The sequence below is a fragment of the Pinus tabuliformis genome, chromosome J (genome assembly GCF_031772625.1).
Source record: "Pinus tabuliformis cultivar Carrire ecotype Pingquan chromosome J, CPIR1, whole genome shotgun sequence".
Taxonomy (NCBI): Eukaryota; Viridiplantae; Streptophyta; class Pinopsida; order Pinales; family Pinaceae; genus Pinus; species Pinus tabuliformis.
In genome coordinates, this window is record NC_142295.1 from 621558487 (window position 1) to 621579305 (window position 20819).

General features: G+C 35.3%; 1 protein-coding gene across 3 annotated transcripts in view; it reads left to right on the forward strand.

Moving 5' to 3' along the window:
• The first annotated feature begins 4689 nt into the window (after positions 1-4689).
• CHR5 (chromatin remodeling 5) overlaps positions 4690-20819 on the forward strand; it is a 39157-nt gene continuing 23027 nt past the window's right edge. The window contains exons 1-23 of one of the 3 annotated variants that reach the window (XM_089378229.1): positions 4690-5061; positions 5696-5931; positions 6607-7380; positions 7565-7638; positions 8417-8845; positions 9877-10110; positions 10287-10370; positions 10631-10690; positions 10814-10917; positions 14093-14144; positions 14766-14829; positions 15130-15223; positions 15336-15423; positions 15531-15665; positions 16505-16696; positions 16840-16907; positions 17587-17680; positions 17826-17950; positions 18090-18153; positions 18331-18543; positions 19044-19286; positions 19401-19511; positions 19595-19684. In XM_089378229.1, the coding sequence (XP_089234355.1) occupies positions 6669-7380; positions 7565-7638; positions 8417-8845; positions 9877-10110; positions 10287-10370; positions 10631-10690; positions 10814-10917; positions 14093-14144; positions 14766-14829; positions 15130-15223; positions 15336-15423; positions 15531-15665; positions 16505-16696; positions 16840-16907; positions 17587-17680; positions 17826-17950; positions 18090-18153; positions 18331-18543; positions 19044-19286; positions 19401-19511; positions 19595-19684 (3330 nt within the window). In that variant the 5' untranslated portion in view covers positions 4690-5061; positions 5696-5931; positions 6607-6668. The remainder of the gene's footprint in view (positions 5062-5695; positions 5932-6606; positions 7381-7564; positions 7639-8416; positions 8846-9876; positions 10111-10286; positions 10371-10630; positions 10691-10813; positions 10918-14092; positions 14145-14765; positions 14830-15129; positions 15224-15335; positions 15424-15530; positions 15666-16504; positions 16697-16839; positions 16908-17586; positions 17681-17825; positions 17951-18089; positions 18154-18330; positions 18544-19043; positions 19287-19400; positions 19512-19594; positions 19685-20819) is intronic. The other 2 variants (XM_089378230.1, XM_089378228.1) reach the window with 2 other exon arrangements.

A 20819-nucleotide genomic window follows, 5' to 3' on the forward strand; every position in this document is an offset into this window, starting at 1 on the left:
AGCTACATGGAAACCCAAAGATTATTGTAAGTGACAGAGATCCCATTTTCACTGGAAATTTTTGGACAGAATTATTTTCTTGTCTTGGTACTCAGTTAGCTCATAGCTCATCTTATCATCCTCAATTTGATGGGCAATTCAAGGGCTCATCACCTATTGTTGTGAATCTTTCATTCTTTGTCATTTGAGTTATAGTTTCTTTCTTATTAGGTTATGATAACAATGACCTTTCCTCCCTTTGTTGATCAACATTTGCTCCTAAGTTGACATCTCATCCTATAGTCCTTGACTGATAGTACCTATCCAACATTGACTTGGATGTGAGGATTCATACCCATGAATCATTTGATCCACTCACTAATAAATTTGAATAAACTAAAGTACAAAGTAGGTATATGCTTCCCTCTCTATCTCTGTTAATTTATCTTCCATAGACCTTGAACACTTTCTACATCTCTAATAATATGTCCCCATGATGAATATAGACTTTATAGTTCCCTCTTCCCCATCCCTTATATAGTCTATCAATTCCTCCTATGTTACCTCTAATTTCCTATTGGTGACATTGATATACCATGAACTCTTATTTTGTCATTCACATTCTCCACGATATGTGATACTTTGTTTGTACTCTATATAGTTTTGGATTGCTCATAGTAACATTTAGTTTTTTGTTCCAATTATAAATGATTTAATTAAAACTTTTGATTGTCATTTTGAGCCTAAAAAAAGCTTTCTACCATATTTCAACTTTTATACAAAATTTCACTAATTTTTTTTGGTTAAGAACATATTTTTGTGTTTTTTGTTATTGTTGTCACAAATTCTAGGCCAAAAAGTTATTTTTTGATGTGTATGGGTCAAAAAATGGGCTTATGGTCAAAGTGTAGGATACACAAAACTACTTAGTCATGTCCCACTTCATTGATGACTATGTCAAACTCATTGCTTACCTACATCCCTTTATAACAAACAAAATTTAAAAATAATGGCCATGAAATCAATCTTAAAGAAAGGCAACACCAAAGATTGATTCCAGATATTGTCCTTATTTGGCCACTAATTTATGTTATTTATAACAAATATTTCAGTGCCTTTGAGAATTATCATTGGAGTTAGATCTTTTTAGATATCTTTTTTGTCACCTGACAAAGACATATGCCTTTCAAAAGAGGTTATAAAATGGAACCAAACACAAGGATGGACGAGTGATAGTCGTTATATACATTGTTTCTTATTGAGAATATGCTCCTTACCAGCTCAACATACTTAGTCTTCACAAAATTGACACTAACCATACTTTAGGCCAGTTTGAATGTTAAAAATAGCAACAAGAAAATCCTAGTTTAATTTGTCCTTGAATTAAATTGTAATTCTATTCTCATAGCAACTTGTAGCAGTTAACTAAGTTAAATTGACTTAGTTGGCTCGGTAGATTCGAGTTGGAAGTCTATCTAGAGTCGTGTAGAGTGATCCCTAAATTTTAGGGGCCCAGGTTGAGTTATTATTGAGTTGTAATTATTTAATTAAGTTTATTTGAGTTAAATTCGGTTAAACTAGCTCTAACTGTTGGAGGAAATAGCGAGTGGTCAAGTGAATCAAATTGGATTTAATTCACATGTAGTGATCAATCAAATAACATATAAATCACTCAAAATAGTGCATGCATGTCAATTCAGATGAAGACCTGATTGATATTAGAGTTCAAGGACAATGTACTATTAGTTGTATAATTTTTCTAGTTGTACAGAGGGTGCATGTAATCAATAGAAGGCCTATGATGGATTGCGCAGTTGTGGTGAGGGATTTTCCCAATTAAACATGAGCTAATTCCCTTAGGTATTGCATAAGGAAGTAGGAGCTTGGCAGGCAACAATTTTGGCTAAGTGTTGGCTTGAGTTGGTTTGTGAAGCTGTGAGATAGATTGTACTTGTGTAGAGATTGTTTGGGTTGAACAAGCATTGTATTTTCTTCTCAAATCTTATGGTTAATGCAATATCGATAGTCGGGGTTTTGAGCAGTTGCTTTCCCCATAAAAATATAGTGTTATGTGCGATTGAAATTCTTCCTTTTTCTGCTTAATGTTTTCATCAATCAATTTTTGTTTCCACTGATGAGTATAGTAGATTCAAGTCTTTTGTTCTAGCATATTACATAAGCAGTTTGAATCTACAAGTAAAAATCTACATTGAACTTTTAGAAGAAACCTTGGCTACAGTAGTATACATCATTGTAACAATCAATCAAGTGGGGAATCCCTACATAATGATCAACATTTAGATACATTTGTCGATACATTGTCACACAATCAACCTCTAACATTTGCCATATAGTTATAATTGTGAGAAAAGTGAAAATACAAAACGTCTTATTAGTTGATCCAAAATTATGAAGGAACAAAATGAAATACATATGTAAACATAACACATAGATACAATGAAAGAACATAACTTTAATGAATTAATAACAAGTATTGAAAACTGTTTACATGCAGAATGAAACAAACTAGCTCGGGCAATGGTAGCTTATCTTTGAGAAGAGAGGTGACGACCACATGCCTTTTGAATTGTGTTGCAATGAGGCTCATAGTCCTTTTGATCATAAAGAAGAAGTGTGAAACCCTAACCCTAGGAGAGGAAGTGCCAACGGTTTTGGCCCCGTTGGGGTAAGTTGGATTGCCAACTTTATGAGGTTGTAACTTTGGCATATGATCTCCATTTGGCTATCATAATACTTCGTTTCGAAGATCTCAATGAGAAGGCAAAAAAAAGAATCCACGAAACAAACTTGGGTACTTTTATAGTCTCTCCATTTTCCAAAAAAATGTCTTTTAGGACCTTAAAACAACTCAAGAAGTTTAGGACCCAAAAACTACCAAAAATAGAATGTTGTGTTAGAATTAAGGAAACTGAAAGGAAACAGTGTTGGGGTCCAAGTAGAATACGCAGGTGACCACCAATATCCACCTGGATCATTAGTGGTGTCCATGCTAGCTCAAATACCCTATGAATGTATTACAATACTATTTCTTATCTCAATTGGCACAAAAAGTACTATAACATTAATTCTTTCACATCATTCTTGCCACACGTTAAGTTTTAGTTTTCCTTTTCATAAATTTCAAAGACATGTCATGTTACTTTTATTTTAATCAATAAATTTATTTTTAATAAATTAGAGGGAAGTTATAAACTTGTTGATGGGCCTTGAGTATGCCCTAGGACTACTTTTCATCGGCTAAGAGCTCGTCTTCCTCGAACATAAGGAAACAAGTTAACGACCCAAGACCCAGAGTCATCTCGTAGGAGTGACAGCCCGCCCCCTTATGGACCACCAACAAGTAATTCTAGGTGGCGTAGTTTTCCTTGAACAATAAGGATGAGTCAACACACATTTGTGAATAACAACGAGTAATAAATGTCCCCACAACTAAATTACGATAAAATTTTCCATTATATTAAAAAATACAATATTAAAAACTAAACCTTATATTTTCCAAAATGAAAAAATATAATACCATCAACCATATAACTAAAAATTTACAATCAAAAAATTATAAACTTCAATTTTGACCATTTATCAAGTCTGACCTAATATAGCCGTTTTTTCAATTTAGCTGTTTTTGAGTCAAACCTAGCCGTTGGAAGATCTGCTCTCCCTATTTAATATGCAGCCATGATCTGGTTCTTCAACTTGTCATGACGATGAACCACACTGGTTGGTTCGAAACGCGTCGACAAATATTCTATCATGTGATTTACGCCGAATTTTTTTTCTCAATCTTGATATAGATCACATAAGCCTCAACTCAACAAACTTCAATTCTATATATTGACATTATACAAATTAAATACAATATTAAAAACTAAACCTTATATTTTCCAAAATAAAAAAATATAATACCTTCACCTTACAATAACCCCACGATTTTCATCTATGCACATTTTTCACATTTTTTTTGAAAATCCTCATGTAGTGAAATATACATGGAGGGTGGCATGACCCAAAGAAATCATAAGAGTTTGAACATAAAGTTATTTTTATCCTCCTAGGGAATTAATTATTTTTAAATGAACATTATTATCCATGTATATTCCCTTAAAATAGCGTTATTATTCTCACCACATATTTACTTTAAAATAGCATTATTATCCTCACCGGCTCCTTGATTTAAAATAGCATTATTAATTTCACCACCCCCATGATATACATCTTCCTCCTATGATTTTGCAATTTTAACGAAATGTTTTAGCATCATAACCATAACTAAAACTTAAATTTAAAAAAAAAACAAAAGCTTTACAACAAAAACAAAATAAAATAAAATGGGAAGACGAAAAGCTTCTAGAAAAGGGAGAAGGCAAGGCAAGGCAAGGATGAACCCTAATCCCCTCTAGGAAGCAGCAGAAACAAAACGAGAACCATCACCATCACGTGTCGTCGGCGTACTAAACTGACGAGGCAAGGCAACGCAAGGTCTTTAAAGAGGCGTGATGAATAAGCAACTGTTTGGCACATGGCTTATTCTGATTGGGTATGGGTGCCTTCATGTGCGTGATGCGTTCCCTGCCAGCGTGGCCCCTGACCGGCCGTATCCGCCTTCCAAGTAATTGTCATTTGAAGGAAGGTTTAAATTGCGATTATAAACACACACTTAAATAAATAAATAAACAAAAAGGAAGAAAGAAATGACAGAGTGGAGTGGGTGGTTTCGTATTTTCATTCTTTTTTCCTATTTTTATCGTTATTAAATATATTCTTGTTCTTGTTCGTGCTCTTCTTCCATGGATGATGGCAGGGCTGGGTAGAGTAGTTTTTAGGGATTATTGCCTCCACGCCTTCTGCTCGCAAGACGGTCCGTGCGGTGCCTCGAGCCACCGATTAGGCTCTTAATCGACCTCCGAAACCCTCGGATTAAACAAAACCTAAGAAACAAAACCTCCAAGCCTTAACAACAACAAAAACAACGGACGGAATCCATCAATCTTTCTTTCTTTTCACAGGAGCCGCGCGGGGGAACGATCGATCGATCGGATTGCTGCCTTCCATTAGTTTTGGCCGGTGAGGTTCCAACCCCTGAGTTGTTCGGGCAATTTATTTTCTCTTTCTTTTGCATGGAGCTTTCTTTTTTATAAATTTGAAATATGGAAGCGGGGAATAGGAGACGTAGGAGGAGAGACTTGAAATAGTTATGGTTATTTTATCAGAAAAATACATACACAGCTAGGGTTTGTTAAAATGAATACGTGTCCTAGGTCGTCGATTCCCGATTCGTTTTCGTTGCTTCTTGATTCGTGTTTCTAATGAAGAGTCACACGCATATTTGACAACAACCCCTTTTATGGATCCGATCAACGCTATTTTATCAAAGGAAGTATTCTTTGAATACGCCCATTCTGCTTATCCATTATGATTGTTTTAAATTTGGGTTTCTTTCCGATGTGATCGGTTTCTCTCAAAACCATCTATCGGATTAGGTCGACAGGCTCTTGACTTCATTCGCATTTCTTCTACTCTTATGTTGGGCGTGGGCAATTGGTTTTTGTATCCGTCATCGCATAGGAACCATTTGTCAATCTCTTTTGCCACAAATTTGGCTACAATTACCATTCTACATGTTCAATTATTCACCTGCATTTTTTTTCTTCGCCTTTACTGAACGCTAATTCCAGCCACACTTGGTTAACTATATTAGCCATGCAGTTTTTGTCATGTTCCATTTCCATGGCCACACATGAAATGTTCTCCTCCGATGCATTGACTTTATCCGGCGGAAGACTCGTGCATAAATGCCGTCAATGAACCCCGCGTAAATCACTCAAAAGATCAAAAGTTTTAAGCCTCCCAAGTAGGTAATAATATGGTGGGAGGTGGGTACCAGTGCCATGAAATGCAAAGTTGTTCCATTCCTTAATTCGAAATTTCGTACAGGTAAATTTGTTACATTCCTTAATTCGAAGAGCTCAGAATTGGGTATTGTGCGTGACAGGTGAAGTTCAAGCGTCAATTCCTTCTTGTGATCTTATACTGAAATGAACCTACTATTTCTTTAAAAAATTGCGAAGTTTCTGTTTCCATATTTAATTTATTTGTAAATGGGAGGTCACCTAAGCTAAGCATTAATAATTCCCCCCAGTACTTCAGCATAATTTATACTAAAATGCGTTTTCTAGATCATGCCTCCACTGGAAACAAATGGCGAATAACCTTTTAGGACTGAATTTTTTCCACGACTGGTTTCTAAATTGTAAATTGAATTATAACTGTAGTCGGGATGTTATCATCAACCGTTGTCCATTCAGTTATTCTGAATTTAAACATTCAAAACAGAACCGAGGGTAGAACTATGCCAAGTAAAGATTCATTTTAACCCGACCATTAGTCAAAGTGTCAAGAAAGCGCAATATTAGTTATATGGGCCAAAAGAAGTTCCGAGGTTTTGTTGTATAGGTGTATTGGTTGTATGCAAGATAATCCCAATTGAAAGTCTTTCTTTTTCTGAAAAGTAAATTCATTTCTTGAAGTTCTGTTCTTGTGAATTTGTCCAACAATGTTTTAAATTGGTGTTTGTAATGTCTCACTATCTGTTTGTGGATGTGGTTACAGAGAAATTTTGCCTTTAGACGTTTCGGATAATTTTGTGTTTGAAGAAAGCTTCCATGTAAAGAATGGCATTTTATGGGGATTATAGCATCGGTGGTGATCCAGACCAAAATCTTGCAAATGAAAAGGCTGAAGAGAGCAGCTATAGAGATGGAGAGATAGCTCACAGTTCCTTGGGTAATGGCAGGGTAGATGCGAGTTCAAGTGATAAAGAAGTAGTTGGACAGTATCAAAGTGATGATGAAGTGACAGGTAATAACAGGATTCATGATAAAGATGATGAACCTATTACTGGTAGGCGGCATGGTTTGCAGCATCCATCAAGGAGGATGGTAGGCAAATGGGGTTCAGATTTTTGGAAGGATCGTCAAATGATTGATAAAGGGGAAGTTTCTGATTCTGAACAAGAGTCAAAAAAGTCAGACTCAGATTACCAGGTCGAAGAAGATTTTGTAAATAATGCATCTGAGGGTGGAGAAGACCAGTCAGAACCAGTGGATTGTTATGGTGAGAAGAACTTTGGAGAAAATCAAAGAGACCAAGCAGGGGTTCCTGTAGATGACATGTTGTCGGATGATTATTATGAGCAAGGTGGGGAAGATCAAAGTGAATCATTATCAGGTAAAGAGGGTAACAAAGTAAGAAGCTTAAATTCCAGGTTTTCAAGTAGGGATGTTAATAGTAACAAGAACCTTGCAAAGGGTCTAAAGGCAGTAAAATCAGATTATGATGACGATGAGGACTACCATGTAGAGGATGGTGAGGATGAGGAAGATGGTAAGCATTTCAAATGCTTAATCCTTCTTTATCGAGTGACCGGGATTGATTTGTGTAATTTTCAGTATCAAGGCTAGTTAGAATTTCTGTCCGTGTTGTAGTAAATGTAAGCTCTTTGAGTATAAGTGTTATCAATTTTTAATTAAAAGTAAGAAGTGTTTAATCTTTCCCATCAAAACTGTAGAAGATGATCCTGATGATGCTGATTTCAATCCTATATCTGTGGGCTACGGCGGAGGTAGACATCAAAAGCGGAAGGTAAGGATTAGGTTACAGAATGTATCATCATATTATCCTTTAGAAGAGAAAATGATATAAAGAGAAATTTTTTTCAAAGAGAAAATGATAGAAAGATAAATCTATTTTCACGACATTTAACTGAGGAAGGTTAGTCTCTCTGGTCACAAAGGTCAGATAAGGAAACAACTAAAGATCTTTGAAAAGCATTTCCTTACAGGTAGGTTGTTTCTGCTACTGTTCAGGGTAAAAATGTAAGGTCAATGTACTGCATTGTTGTATATGACCTGAACTTGCAAATAATAAACTGAATTTGTATATTTTTGTTGTACAAAATCATAACTTAATTTTGATTAGTTATATCTTTATTTTCATAATTTTAAGTCTTGGTTGATTAATTGCAGTGCATTGTTTGGAATTTAAAAACGGAATAGTGATTAGTTAATGCCCAATTTGAAATCTGCATTTGTACACCAGGTCTTGCATTGTAGGCCTTGGAATCAGACATCTATCAACTTTATTTAGATTAGCCTTAAACAAAGTGTGGCATGTGGAAGTATTTGTAGCGGTTTATTGCATGTATTTAGTAGGTGTCTTTTGTGGTTTCCAGTTAGTATATAGTCTGGGCAGCGTACTATTTATGTTGCCTAGACCTATTACTTTTATCAAATTTTCATGTCAGATGTTCTCTGTAGATGGTTATCTTTAATGATCTCTTGAGAATTAGAAAAAAAATGGGGATGGTTTAGAAGATATAGGTACTTTGAAATTGAATAGTTACTAGTCTGTCTCTTGCCAGGTTGAGCATTCTGAAAGTGAAGATTATGTAGAAGAAAAAGATGAAGACGAAGATGCAGATTCTTCAGACAGTGATGAGGAGTATACTGGGCGTAGCTATCGAGGTAGGCGCAGAATTACAAGATCTTTACATTCTGGTAAAGAAGCAAAAAGTGTCTCTACACGTCAAAAGAGAGGTAGGATAATATCAGATGAGGAGGAATCTTCTGCCCAGGATACAGATGAAGACAGTGATGAAGACTTTAATCGACAATCGAGGAAGGTCACATCACTTCATAAAAGGGGTGGGAGTCGACAAAATGCATTTGGGAACAAAGATGTTCGTTCAAGTGAACTGCGGACTTCAAGAAGATCAGTTCGTAAAATATCATATGCTGAAAGTGAACAAAGTGAAGATGAAGAAGAGGAAAGGGCCAAGAAACGGGTCAAGGTTTGGATCAAACATACATTTCGTTATTTGTTAACATGCAAAAATAGTTTGAAATAGTGATAGTATTCAGTATGGATTTTCTACAAAAACTTTAAGAAATTTGAAATTGTTACATTTGTGAATCTCATCTAGTTTAAATAATTGGACAATTCTTGAAATTGAAGGATATTGTTAGATCTGGCTTGCTGACTATTGTAGGCTCATTAAGCCATAAAATAGTAAACTATAACATTTTGAAAATATTATTTGTGCTAAGATGTCTTGTAATATTATTTCAGATTGGTTGCTTTAGAACACAGTGTGACAGTCATTGTTTCAGATATAATGATTCTATGCTAATATTGTCAGTGTGCCAAGCTGCTTTGGTATGGTGGTCATACTATTTCAGATGGGTCACTTCAGAATATGTGTGATATCATTCAAGCACATCTTGTTGATACAATTATAGTTACTTTTATTTTAAATTTAGCTTAATTAGTAATGAAACATTTGCATTTGAATTGATTTTCCAAATACTTCCCTAATTGATAGGTATAAGAGGGTCAGTTAATTGTCTGCTGTTTCTGAGCAAGGTCCTTACAAATTGTTATATTTAAGAACTTGCACGCTTGTTATTCATGCCTCTTGTATCAAAATAAATTCATATCTAAAATATCAAAATAATTCTTCCTCGTTTGTGATTCTTGTGTCTAGTAATTTTTCTTTTAGCATTGGCAGAAGTGAAGTGATTTCCAGTCTTGTGTTGTTTTATTTTAGTTACCAAACTTTAACAACTATAGATAAACTAGCATTGATCGACCTTAAACTTTGGATCTGTTGTGTTTTTTTTGATCCCTCTTGAATAGATCTGGGATTAAGATGTATCTATGCTACTTGTTCTAGTGGTCAGTTATCAAAGTTCTAATGGAATGTATTTCATATTCTTAGTTTCTTTGGTTTACCATTTTTGGAAAGGACACTTTATGCTGGGAAAAGTTCTGTCTTTGTCAATGTACATGTCTGACATTAAACAAATATATCAATCTCTGCAGGTTTCGATAGAAGAGGCTGAGGAAGATGATGCTGATGCAATTGAGAGAGTATTGTGGCATCAACACAGAGGAATGGACCAAAGCAGACTGGCAGAAAAAGAACAGCCTGAGCTGGTTGTCTTGAACATGCCAATGGATGGGGAGCTAGATTGGAGTGAAATGGAGTTCTTGATTAAGTGGAAAGGACAGTCGTATATGCACTGTCAATGGCAATCTCTGTCTGAGCTTCAACATGTAAGCTGTAAATCAATTTTCAGATAGAGAGGGTTATTTCAAATTTACGACTTATAGATAACTCTTACTCTTGCTTACTGTCTAAGAAACTTAATTTAGAATCATCATTTTGTAGTTTACTATTTAGTCATATGCAAATTTAGGTAAACAATCCATTCATTGTGATGATTATACAGCTGAGTGGTTTCAAAAAGGTGTTAAACTATATGAGGAAGGTGGAGGAGGAGCGAAACCATAGGCGGGCACTTTCACGAGAAGAGGTATGTTACTGTCTAATTTTCTGTAAGCATTGGAAAGCTCTGAATGATAAAAGATGAGCCCAGTCGTGAAAGCTTAAAGGGGAAAACCTTCTTTTTAGTCATCTGATTTTCATCATTATGCTCTATTGACTGCTACATTTATTATATTACTCTTTTGCAGCGTTTAGTCCTTGCTTCATCATTCATTTTTGCTAGATTAAATGTTATCTAAAACTTTGCTACTCAATTGTTGAATTATTCTTGTGCGATTGTTTTTACAGGCAGAGGTCCATGATGTCAGCAAGGAAATGGAGCTAGAGCTTCTCACTCAATATAGACAGGTAGTGCCTGGATATTGGACTGACTTGTATAATCTAGCTTGATTTCTTAAGAAAGTTTTGTTTTCAGCATTAGTTATTTGATTCGTTGAACTAATCAAAAAGTTACGTGGCATCTGTGAATAGGTTGAGAGGGTCTTTGCAGACAGAACAACAAAGATTGATTCTGACAATGAGGTCCAGGAATATCTAGTTAAGTGGAAGGGGCTGTCATTTGCTGAAGCAACCTGGTATATTATTTGTTATGCATTCTGATTCTAGTAGTGAAATTGGATAAGTATGAATGCTTTTTAAATCAGTAAAATGAAATTATATTATGCTACCTCAAATCAGTCCTTCAGTATAATCAGACAGGTGACAGAATATCTAATCTAACTTGAAGGGGCTCTCATTTGCTGAAGCAACCTGGTATATTAATTGTTATGCATTCTGATTCTAGCAGTGAAATTGGATAAGTAAGAATGCTTTTTAAATCAGTAAAATGAAATTATATTATGCTACCTCAATTCAGTCCTTCAGTATAATCAGACAGGTTACAGATTATCTAATCTAACTTGAATATATTTTATAGAGGTATGATTAATAGGACTGATTTGGATTGCTTGAATTAGAAATTCATTTTTTGCTATCTGAATGTGTACAGCCCTGATTCTATTAATTTTTTTTAACTGAAAATTGAAATCCCTTATTTCCTATCCAACTGTCTGCAGGCTTGACTTTACTAGCTTTTTACCTATGTGTTTCCACTTCATGTCCCTTCCCTTTTTTGAACTGCCATTTGGTTTCTTTTTTCTGATCTTTTCATGCTTGGTACCCAAACTTGGTGGGGTGCTGACACCATGTATTTTCTTGGTCATCCTCACTATCAACCATAACCTTTTTCTTTTACCCTGTTTAGAAAGGCCTTTGTATTATCGATCCTCTTTGAATTTCCTAGAGCATATCCCATTAGCCCACCATTTTCTTCTCGAATGTCTGGTTTCATGTTGAGGTTGTCAATTGGCCAGATATGATTAATCTATTGTTTTACTCCCTGGATTTCTTTTAGGAATGCCCTGTGTTTTTTGGTTCTTTTGTAGTTTCTTCCTTCCTTGTATGAAGAAATTCTTTTTATGATTCGGCAGCTGCTTGCTCATTTAAATTCTTGTAGCTTGGTTACTGATTATTTCTTTATTTTCTCTTTTATTCTCTACCTATTTCCAGTCTGGCTTGGGCTGATTGTCTTTCTAAACAGTCCCTATCAAGATGGTCATGTTCAGAATGGTCCCTCAATTTAAAGGTTGTGATCTCATAATCTAATATTTGTCATGAGGCTAATCCCAAATGTTTTAAATTGAGGGAAGCAGGAAAGCCTTTGTATGAGTCAATATCTAGTATCTACACAAATTCTAACATTTTATGCAATATTGTTTTTTTCTTTTATAGCTTGAGATATTAATAACATCTTGCTTGCTCATTTACTGAACATTGCACCGCCTTTGAAGGTTTTATATCTTGTTAAAACCAATAGCAAGTAGCCTCTTAAAAAAAGAGTTGTATTGAATCTTGCAAGTATCAAGTTTTGGTGATCCTATATAGTCTGCGTTATTATTCTTATGGGAGGTATGTATGGGGTTAAACATTATATGTAATGGGGTTAAATAACTAGTAAGAGTTCCAAAACTGAGTATATTTGAAGTTTGTGAAGTCCAATTGAAGTGAGACCAGTGCCATTGGAAGAAAAATAACAACAGGTTGTTATGGGTATGAACATTGCATATCTTATTATGGAATTGGTGGATTTAACATCTGTACAACATTACTCTTCAGATAAGGGTACACAACAGGCTATCACAGCTTCAAAGTTCAAACATTGCAGATGCTAGCATGAAATAGGTGGATTTAGTATCTGTGCAACTTCACTCTATATACAAGGTTGGAAATCAACAAGTTTTGGCACAATAGCGATACTTTTTGTTGGAAAACCAGAATTCAGTGAGGCCTGTGGCATTGCAGAGGGGACATATCAGAAGTGTTATATGCCGAATTCAGGCTCAGTGCTGTAAAAATTTCATAGATACACCTATTCCAAGGTTGTCCTGTACAGCAGTCCTCCAGCAAGGGCTGAAAAATTCTGTTAACTTGGAATTAACATAACTTTGTGATTGGAAAATCTTGATTGAGGTGATTCAAAGGCTGTTGGAAAGTGGAAACAGGACAAGCTACAATGATGAAAGTAATCAAAGACTTACAACTACAACAAATTGGACAAGCTACAATGATGAAAGTAATCAAAGGAAAGGATGCTATGAGGGATTTACATCAAAAAGACTTGAATGTGGATGGGTGGATAATCATTAGTGGTGGCAAGAGAGTAGGGGTATAAGGGATCTCATTACTTGGTTTCATACTTAAAACTCTTAATTACAAAACTTTTCGATTGTTAAAATCAGGGGTAGCTTCTCCTTATGAATGATTTCACTTTTCTTTATTGGTGTATACTTTCTTCTTGTGTGGACCCATACTGCAAAAATCGTCTGTGTTATAACAGCACTGGTGACAGCTTGCTATAGGTGCAGCCCAACTGTATCATGTCATCCTGCAATATAATTTTCTACTTTTCATCGACCACCGAAAGCCATTTCACTTCATTAGTATTAACTTTGGACTTATAAGCATGTGAATGTTACTTGCATGGGAGTAAATGAATAGGTAAGTTCCCTTTGTTTTCTAAGCCCTACGGATGCCCTCTGCAATTGCATGTTATGCAGTACTACTTGGTGTCATTGCCCTTTCACAGTTATTGATGACTCTTTTAAGGAGCCTGTGTTGGGGGTTGACTCACTCTTCCTTGACAGCCAGTTCTAGCTCCAGTAGAACTTGACATTCTCTCTTCTGTTCAGCACCGAGATTCATCAGTTTCTTGGTGTTTGGGAAGTGTTACAATGCTATCTTACTGTTCACCAACCGTAGAATCTATGGGGTGTTGACTAAGAGAATTATGTGTATTAGTAAAGTTATATAGTTCTTTCGCTTTGTTAGACATAAATCAAATGGTTTTCAAAAACTTTTGTATAAAACTTAAATAGAAAATGAGAAACAATTTGATTCCCTTTCCCAACAAACACATACATTTATTTGTAAATTCTGATGTAAGATTGTAAGATGTATCATGTAAGATTGTGATGTATACTGTGATACACTCTTGCCAAAATGTGTATTTTTTATTTCTCTTTATTCGGTTGGTGTGGTGGTGCCTCTTCAGCTATCTGTCAAATGTGAACCCCTGAATCCTGTGAAACATAGCTTTTGGTTGTATGGTAGACGGAATATTCTTTTTAATTTGTACACTTATGCAAGGAAGTGCCATTTTCCTACTTGGTAATGGACATAGTCTGAATATAATGTTTGATTCTTATCATACAGGGAGAAGGACATAGACATTGCTTTTGCTCAAGATGCTATTGATGAATATAAGGTGAGCTTGTGTTATTATTGGTTTCTTTTGTCCTTTCTCTATTCAGTAATTATGAGAGTGGTTTCCTGGAAACAAGGCTAGCTGTTTGCTTCACTATATATATTCATTATGAAGACTTGCTAGTATATGTTTGCTTCACTATATATATTCATTATGAAGACTTGCTAGTATATGTGCTGTGAAGCAACATATTATTCAGTGTTCCTTCTTACCATATGGTTCAGTTAATTGAGTTTACCATTTTTTTATTGTGGTTGGTCAGAGTTTCAATATTTGGTTGTACTCTCTCATTGTCTTCTATAATAGTCATTTTCATTTGAAAGATAGGAGGCAATAGCTGGAGGATTAGAGAAAGAAGTCCCGTTGTTTAATCTGAAAACACAGATGTACAAAATGTGATAGCCTTAAGTTTTATATTCTGTAACATTAATCTTGAAATTACAATCTGTTAATTCAGGTGATTATTTATGTCTTGTGCATTTACTACTTAGCAGTGTTGTGGTTGTCATACTGTATTTTTGCTGAATAATCATCCATGCATTAGTGTGTTTTTTTGGATTTGGATAAACTTTTCATACCTTCAGTTTGTCTATCTAATGTATTTGTTGGTAATATGTTCAGAGTCGTGAAGCTGCGATGACAATTCAAGGAAAGACGGTTGATGCCCAAAGAAAGAAAAGCAAAGGTTTAATCCTCATCAAAGCTATAATGCATATATTTGTGGTCTCTTTTTATTTAGTCATCACATTTGTATTTAAAAGAAGGTAGGAATTTGCAAATTTTCTGAGTGATTGAGAAATGTATATGGCTGAAGGTATAAGTGAAATGTGCCTAGCCTCTTTTCTTCTTTACGAGAAAAATAACACAGGATTGTAAATGCTGTTGATAATTGCGAAGAAGCACCGATGACATATGAAGATACAAGCTGTGTTCCAATTTTTTTTTTCTGATAGATATTTCTAACAAAATTTCTTCTACTATGCAGCAAGTTTGCGTAAACTTGATGAACAACCTGAATGGTTGAAAGGAGGCACACTTCGTGATTACCAATTAGAAGGGTTGAATTTTCTTGTGAACAGGTAATCATAGGTGACATTGTTCCTTGTTTCTTGCTGTTGTTTTGATCAAGTTCTATCCCTTGGATCAGGATGTATAGCACTTGTATTTTACAAGCCCTGTGTTTTTATACAGCTGGAGGAATGATACAAATGTTATTCTTGCGGATGAGATGGGCCTTGGAAAAACTGTGCAATCTGTGTCAATGCTCGGGTTTTTACAGGTAAGAGAAAAAGATTTGATGATAACATTTTTTAATTCTTTATCGTTTTGTTAAATCTTTCTGCAGTTTTTAAGTGCTCTCTTTTTTTCCCCTCTTGTTGGATGCAGAATGTGCAGCAGATACACGGTCCTTTCCTTGTAGTTGTACCCTTGTCAACATTAACAAACTGGGCGAAAGAATTCCGCAAATGGCTGCCTGACATGAATGTTGTTGTTTATGTTGGCAATCGTGCAAGTAGAGAGGTATGTTGCATATGCGCATTAAAATTAGTTATGTTTTCTCTTGGTTGCACTTTTTGAACAAATATATTGTTGAAACATGACTCTTCATGATTTCTTGATTTACATCATCCTGCATTTATATGCCTTTTGGTTGCTTTTCCAATTGAAGGTTGACTTTGGGGGGGGTTATCCTTATTTTTTTTGCTTCGAGGGTCACTTTAATTGTCTGTTGTTGGGCTTGTAACATCCCTGTAACATTATTAATATAAAAAAATTACATTCTGTGGATATTGGGCAGCATTGCTAGACTTTGAAAAAAATGGAAGAGTGGTATGTTCTCTATCCGATCAGATTACATATTTCCAGATTAACCAGAACTGTCACCAAAATCTTGATAGAGCATCTCCTAGAATTTCTTCCCTTGGAATCGAATCTTTGTCTTCGTGAGGTTAACTAGGCCCATCCACTGTATCTAGTGATCCTTCGAACTAGTTCAACATAGGTTGGGGCATCATTAGTTGCAACATAGGTCTATAGCTTACAACCCAGGGTGGAGGAGGGTGGGGAAAGAACCATATTTCCTTTTCCAATTCCATATTCATCCCTATTTTGAAGTTTGCATAGTTACATACATAAAAAAATGGAACTTGGTAAGAATATTATGGACTTCTGAGGTCTGATTTGTGAATGGTATGCTTTGTGTCAGACATGTTTATCTTACACAGAATGACAGGAGACCATTTAGTGGTGGAAATTGGAATGCAGAGGAATATGATTTGGTTGATGTTACATGTAGATGCTATAAGACTCACTAGAATTCTGAATTTTCTTCTCTAATTTGAAATTTTCTGTTTTATCAGGTTTGCCAGGAGTATGAATTTTATACCAACAAGAAGACTGGCCGACTTATTAAGTTAAACACATTATTGACAACATATGAGGTTGTGTTGAAAGACAGGGCCATTCTCTCAAAGATCAAGTGGAATTATCTCATGGTTGATGAAGCACACCGATTGAAGAATAGTGAAGCCTCACTCTACACTGCTCTCTGTGTACAATTCTCTGCCCTGATTGTGCCTGTTGATCGTGATTAAGTCATCCAATCGGTCTATCATACTGCATAATAATTAGTTGTTACAGTTATTACTTGTATATGATTTTAATACTAGCTGTTATGGATGTCTTTTTTCCACAGGAATTCAGTACCAAAAATAAGTTGTTGATTACTGGGACACCTTTGCAGAATAGTGTTGAAGAGCTGTGGTAAGATTTCACTCATTGCACTTGGCTTATAGCTTTTCATTTTTCATCCTTCGTTTGTAAATCAAACTCAATAGTTTATTTCCCTTTTCATGATGTTACTCCAATGAGAATAACAGTAACACTGCTATATTTAAGACCTAGAACACCTAGACCATTAGAACTAGAAAATTTAGAATGCTTCTAAACTAGATACATGTTATCTTGAAGGATATTTTATAAAGGGCATAACAATCATTGAATCTTTATTCAAATTAAAGCTAAATGATACCTTAAGTATAATTGGAAACCTATTCTTGTGTAAGTCCTTGATTTGTTTTGTGTAGATTATTCCCTTGATGTCATGTGGTGCTAGACAGTTTGTATGTAGGTTTCCCTGAAAATTATAGTAGTTTGATTCAAGTTTTTGCTTTGGATGTTTTCAAGTTTGTGGCTTTCTTATCATTTTGCACTTTACATTAGAGATCTAAATGCTTAATAGATGCTTTATTTTACTGTCTGCTAATTCTCTCTACTTTTTTAAATAAAAATTTCGGAAATATTCTTTGCAGAAAGATAATTGAAAAGGATAGAAATGTTATCACTCCACTTTGATTTTTCATTTTGGATAATTTTGTCAGCAATGTAAACATGTGGAACAATTGTGGCCATTGTTTTGAAAATCTATGTTGCTGTTACACAGGGCTCTATTGCATTTTCTTGATCAGGACAAGTTCAGGAATAAGGACGATTTTGTGGAGAAATACAAGAACTTGAGCTCAATCAACGAGAATGTGGTAAGTGAGTTTGGATAATATTTGTAGCTTCACTATATGTTCTTATTCATTTTTATTATTGTGTTGATCTTCCTGCCATGCTTTTCTTCGCCATTTTGTGTTCATAATATTACAAAGAACCTTATTGCTGTTGGTTGTATGGTAGCTTGCTAATCTACACAAAGAGCTTCGGCCTCATCTGCTCCGAAGAGTCATCAAAGATGTTGAGAAATCTTTGCCGCCAAAGATAGAACGCATTTTAAGAGTTGAGATGTCTCCTCTTCAGAAACAGTGAGAACTTTGCATGGATTCATATTGCCAAACTTTTTTTTGTGAACTGTATTATTCAGTCGATCCTTTTTAATTATAAGGATGTAACGAGTGCATCAGTCTTTGACTGTTTTCTGATTATTTTTACCTCCAATGAAAGGTACTACAAATGGATTTTGGAGCGGAACTTTCATGATTTGAATAAGGGAGTGCGTGGAAACCAGGTTAGTTCTTGCAGTGTCAAGGATCTTGCCTGGAGCTGCCTATGATATTCCTTGGCATAAATAATAAACTGTTGGGATGTGAATATATCCCAATTTAAATGGCATCCATGAACAACTTAACTTTCATACGCTTTTCTACTGCTCTATTGCATATATTTATGACTTTTCAAATTTCAGGTTTCACTATTAAATGTTGTTGTCGAATTGAAGAAATGCTGTAACCATCCATTTCTATTCGAGAGTGCGGATTATGGCTATGGTGGAGATGCCAACATGAATGATAGCAGCAAAGTGCAACGTATCATTTTAAGCAGTGGCAAGCTAGTTATTCTGGACAAATTGCTTAATAGGCTGCGAGAGACAAAACATCGCGTCTTGATATTCTCACAGGTTTGTACCATAAACATGTTACTAATTGCCCATAATATCTGCGTTTGGAAGGTTTTCTGGACATTAGAACACATTGGCTGCTGTTAAGCATGCTCTAATTAGGTAAAATTAGTAGAATATACTTTTTTTCTCTAATATTTTTGGGGAAATACCTGTGTGTATTCTAGGAGAAGAAATGTGGTGATCTAATCCTAGTGTGATCACATTAAATTGTTTCATGAATTTTGACTGTCCTGGTAAAATTGCTAATTGTGTTGAATGCCTCAATGCAATTGATGTTTTATTTCTCAAATGATATAGCTTGAAGTGGTTTTTGGAACTCTGGCATTTTTTTATTATTTGATTAATGACCAGCATTTCCCAGTCAATAGGGAATAAAGTTTAAACAATTTTTTTTTGTCTTGTCTTTTTGTGAATTTTGTTAGGATTTGAGAGAGACACATCTAAAAGAAATGTGACTTACGATTTCCATTTTTGTTATGATTCAATGCATCAATCAGATGGTGAAGATGTTAGATATACTAGCAGATTACTTGTCTTTGAGGGGTTTCCAGTTTCAGAGGCTGGATGGTAGTACAAGGGCAGACTTGCGTCATCAGGCAATGGAGCATTTTAATGCACCAGGAAGTGAAGATTTTTGTTTCCTACTTTCAACCCGTGCAGGAGGTCTGGGAATCAATCTGGCTACTGCGGATACAGTGATTATTTTTGATTCTGATTGGAATCCTCAAAATGATTTACAGGTTTTATTTTGATTCCAAGTCTCTTATGGATTTATTCAATTAGTTCATTTGTACGTTGATATTTTTCTATCCTAGATATTTTCAATTTTGCTAATGTTTTCTTATGCATCATAGGCAATGAGTAGAGCTCATCGAATCGGTCAGCAGGAGGTTGTCAATATTTATCGCTTTGTTACCAGCAGGAGTGTTGAGGAAGACATTCTAGAACGGGCTAAACAGAAGATGGTACTTTAACATGTTCTATTCATGCTTTTTGCAGATATTTTCATGCTTGTAGTGAATGCTGACATGCTTTACATGTCTGTTAGGTTCTTGACCATTTAGTGATTCAGAAGCTTAATGCACAAGGCAGACTGGAAAAGAAAGAAACAAAAAAGGGAACTGCATTGTTTGATAAGGTATTTTTCTTTGCTTATCTATAGAATTCAGCCTATTATATCTTATTTGTGACAGTGACCCTAATTGAAGTTTTTTCTGACCATGGAATTTGTCTGGTTAAAATTAGTCTAGGTGAACCTGTGATGCATATATTTGTGCAACTGGGAAGAAAAAGCATCTTGTTTTTATTTTATTTTTTATTAATTATTTGTGTTACGGCAGTTGATAGATGATGATGATAATAATAATAGTCATAATAACAATATTTAATTTAAGGTCTCAGCTTAGCCAGACATCAGATTGACATATAAAGCCTCCTTGTTTGTGGGACAAGGGACACACTCTGCACAGTGGTTTAACTGCTTAGTATATGGAGGTGTTCATACCCTACCGCCTTTGGATATGGACATGTGATATCCAAGGAAGAAACACATGTTCTTAACCATTAGACCCAGAGGTAGCAAACATATTTCTGGTGTGTATATTTTTGCTGTTATGGATATTGAAATATACACACTCGGGATGCTTGAAGCAATCCTGATTCCTAGCCTATGACTCCTTATTTCTAGAGTGAAATATTCACATTTGTTGGTGGTTTGTTCTCAGATTATGGATGCTGTACATGCCCACTTTAATTTTACATGCATGCATAGACATCAAATGTCATAAATGTAATTATTTGTAAGTTTGTAACCTGCTTGTTTATTCTACTGTGTTTTTGTAACAAGGTCGGGTACTTTTATATTCTAAAAAGGAGAAGGACTAGGTCCTTATACATTTCGGAGGTAGAAGGTCTATTATGAAGGTGCCAAAATGGGAACGCAGTCCCTACCTCGACATAATAGCCTTTGTTTCTAGCAGACTGAAAAAAAAGATACTTATATTGACGAACATACTGGCCAAGAAGGAAACAAAAGGTGCAATACATAGAAGAAAGAGAGGCAAACTGTTCACCAAAACTGATTTACTGATTCCTCCGGGTAGTGACCCTTCTTTTTGCTGTAACGGGAGGAAGTTCCCCCCTGCTCACTTTGGTTCAGAGAGTTTATGTATTCCACAGCGTCCTCGAGATGTTTACACTTGTCTTTCAAAGCCTCTATCTCAGCTCTTTGTTTGTCAATCTCTGTTTGTTTGTAATTATTAACACTCTTCATT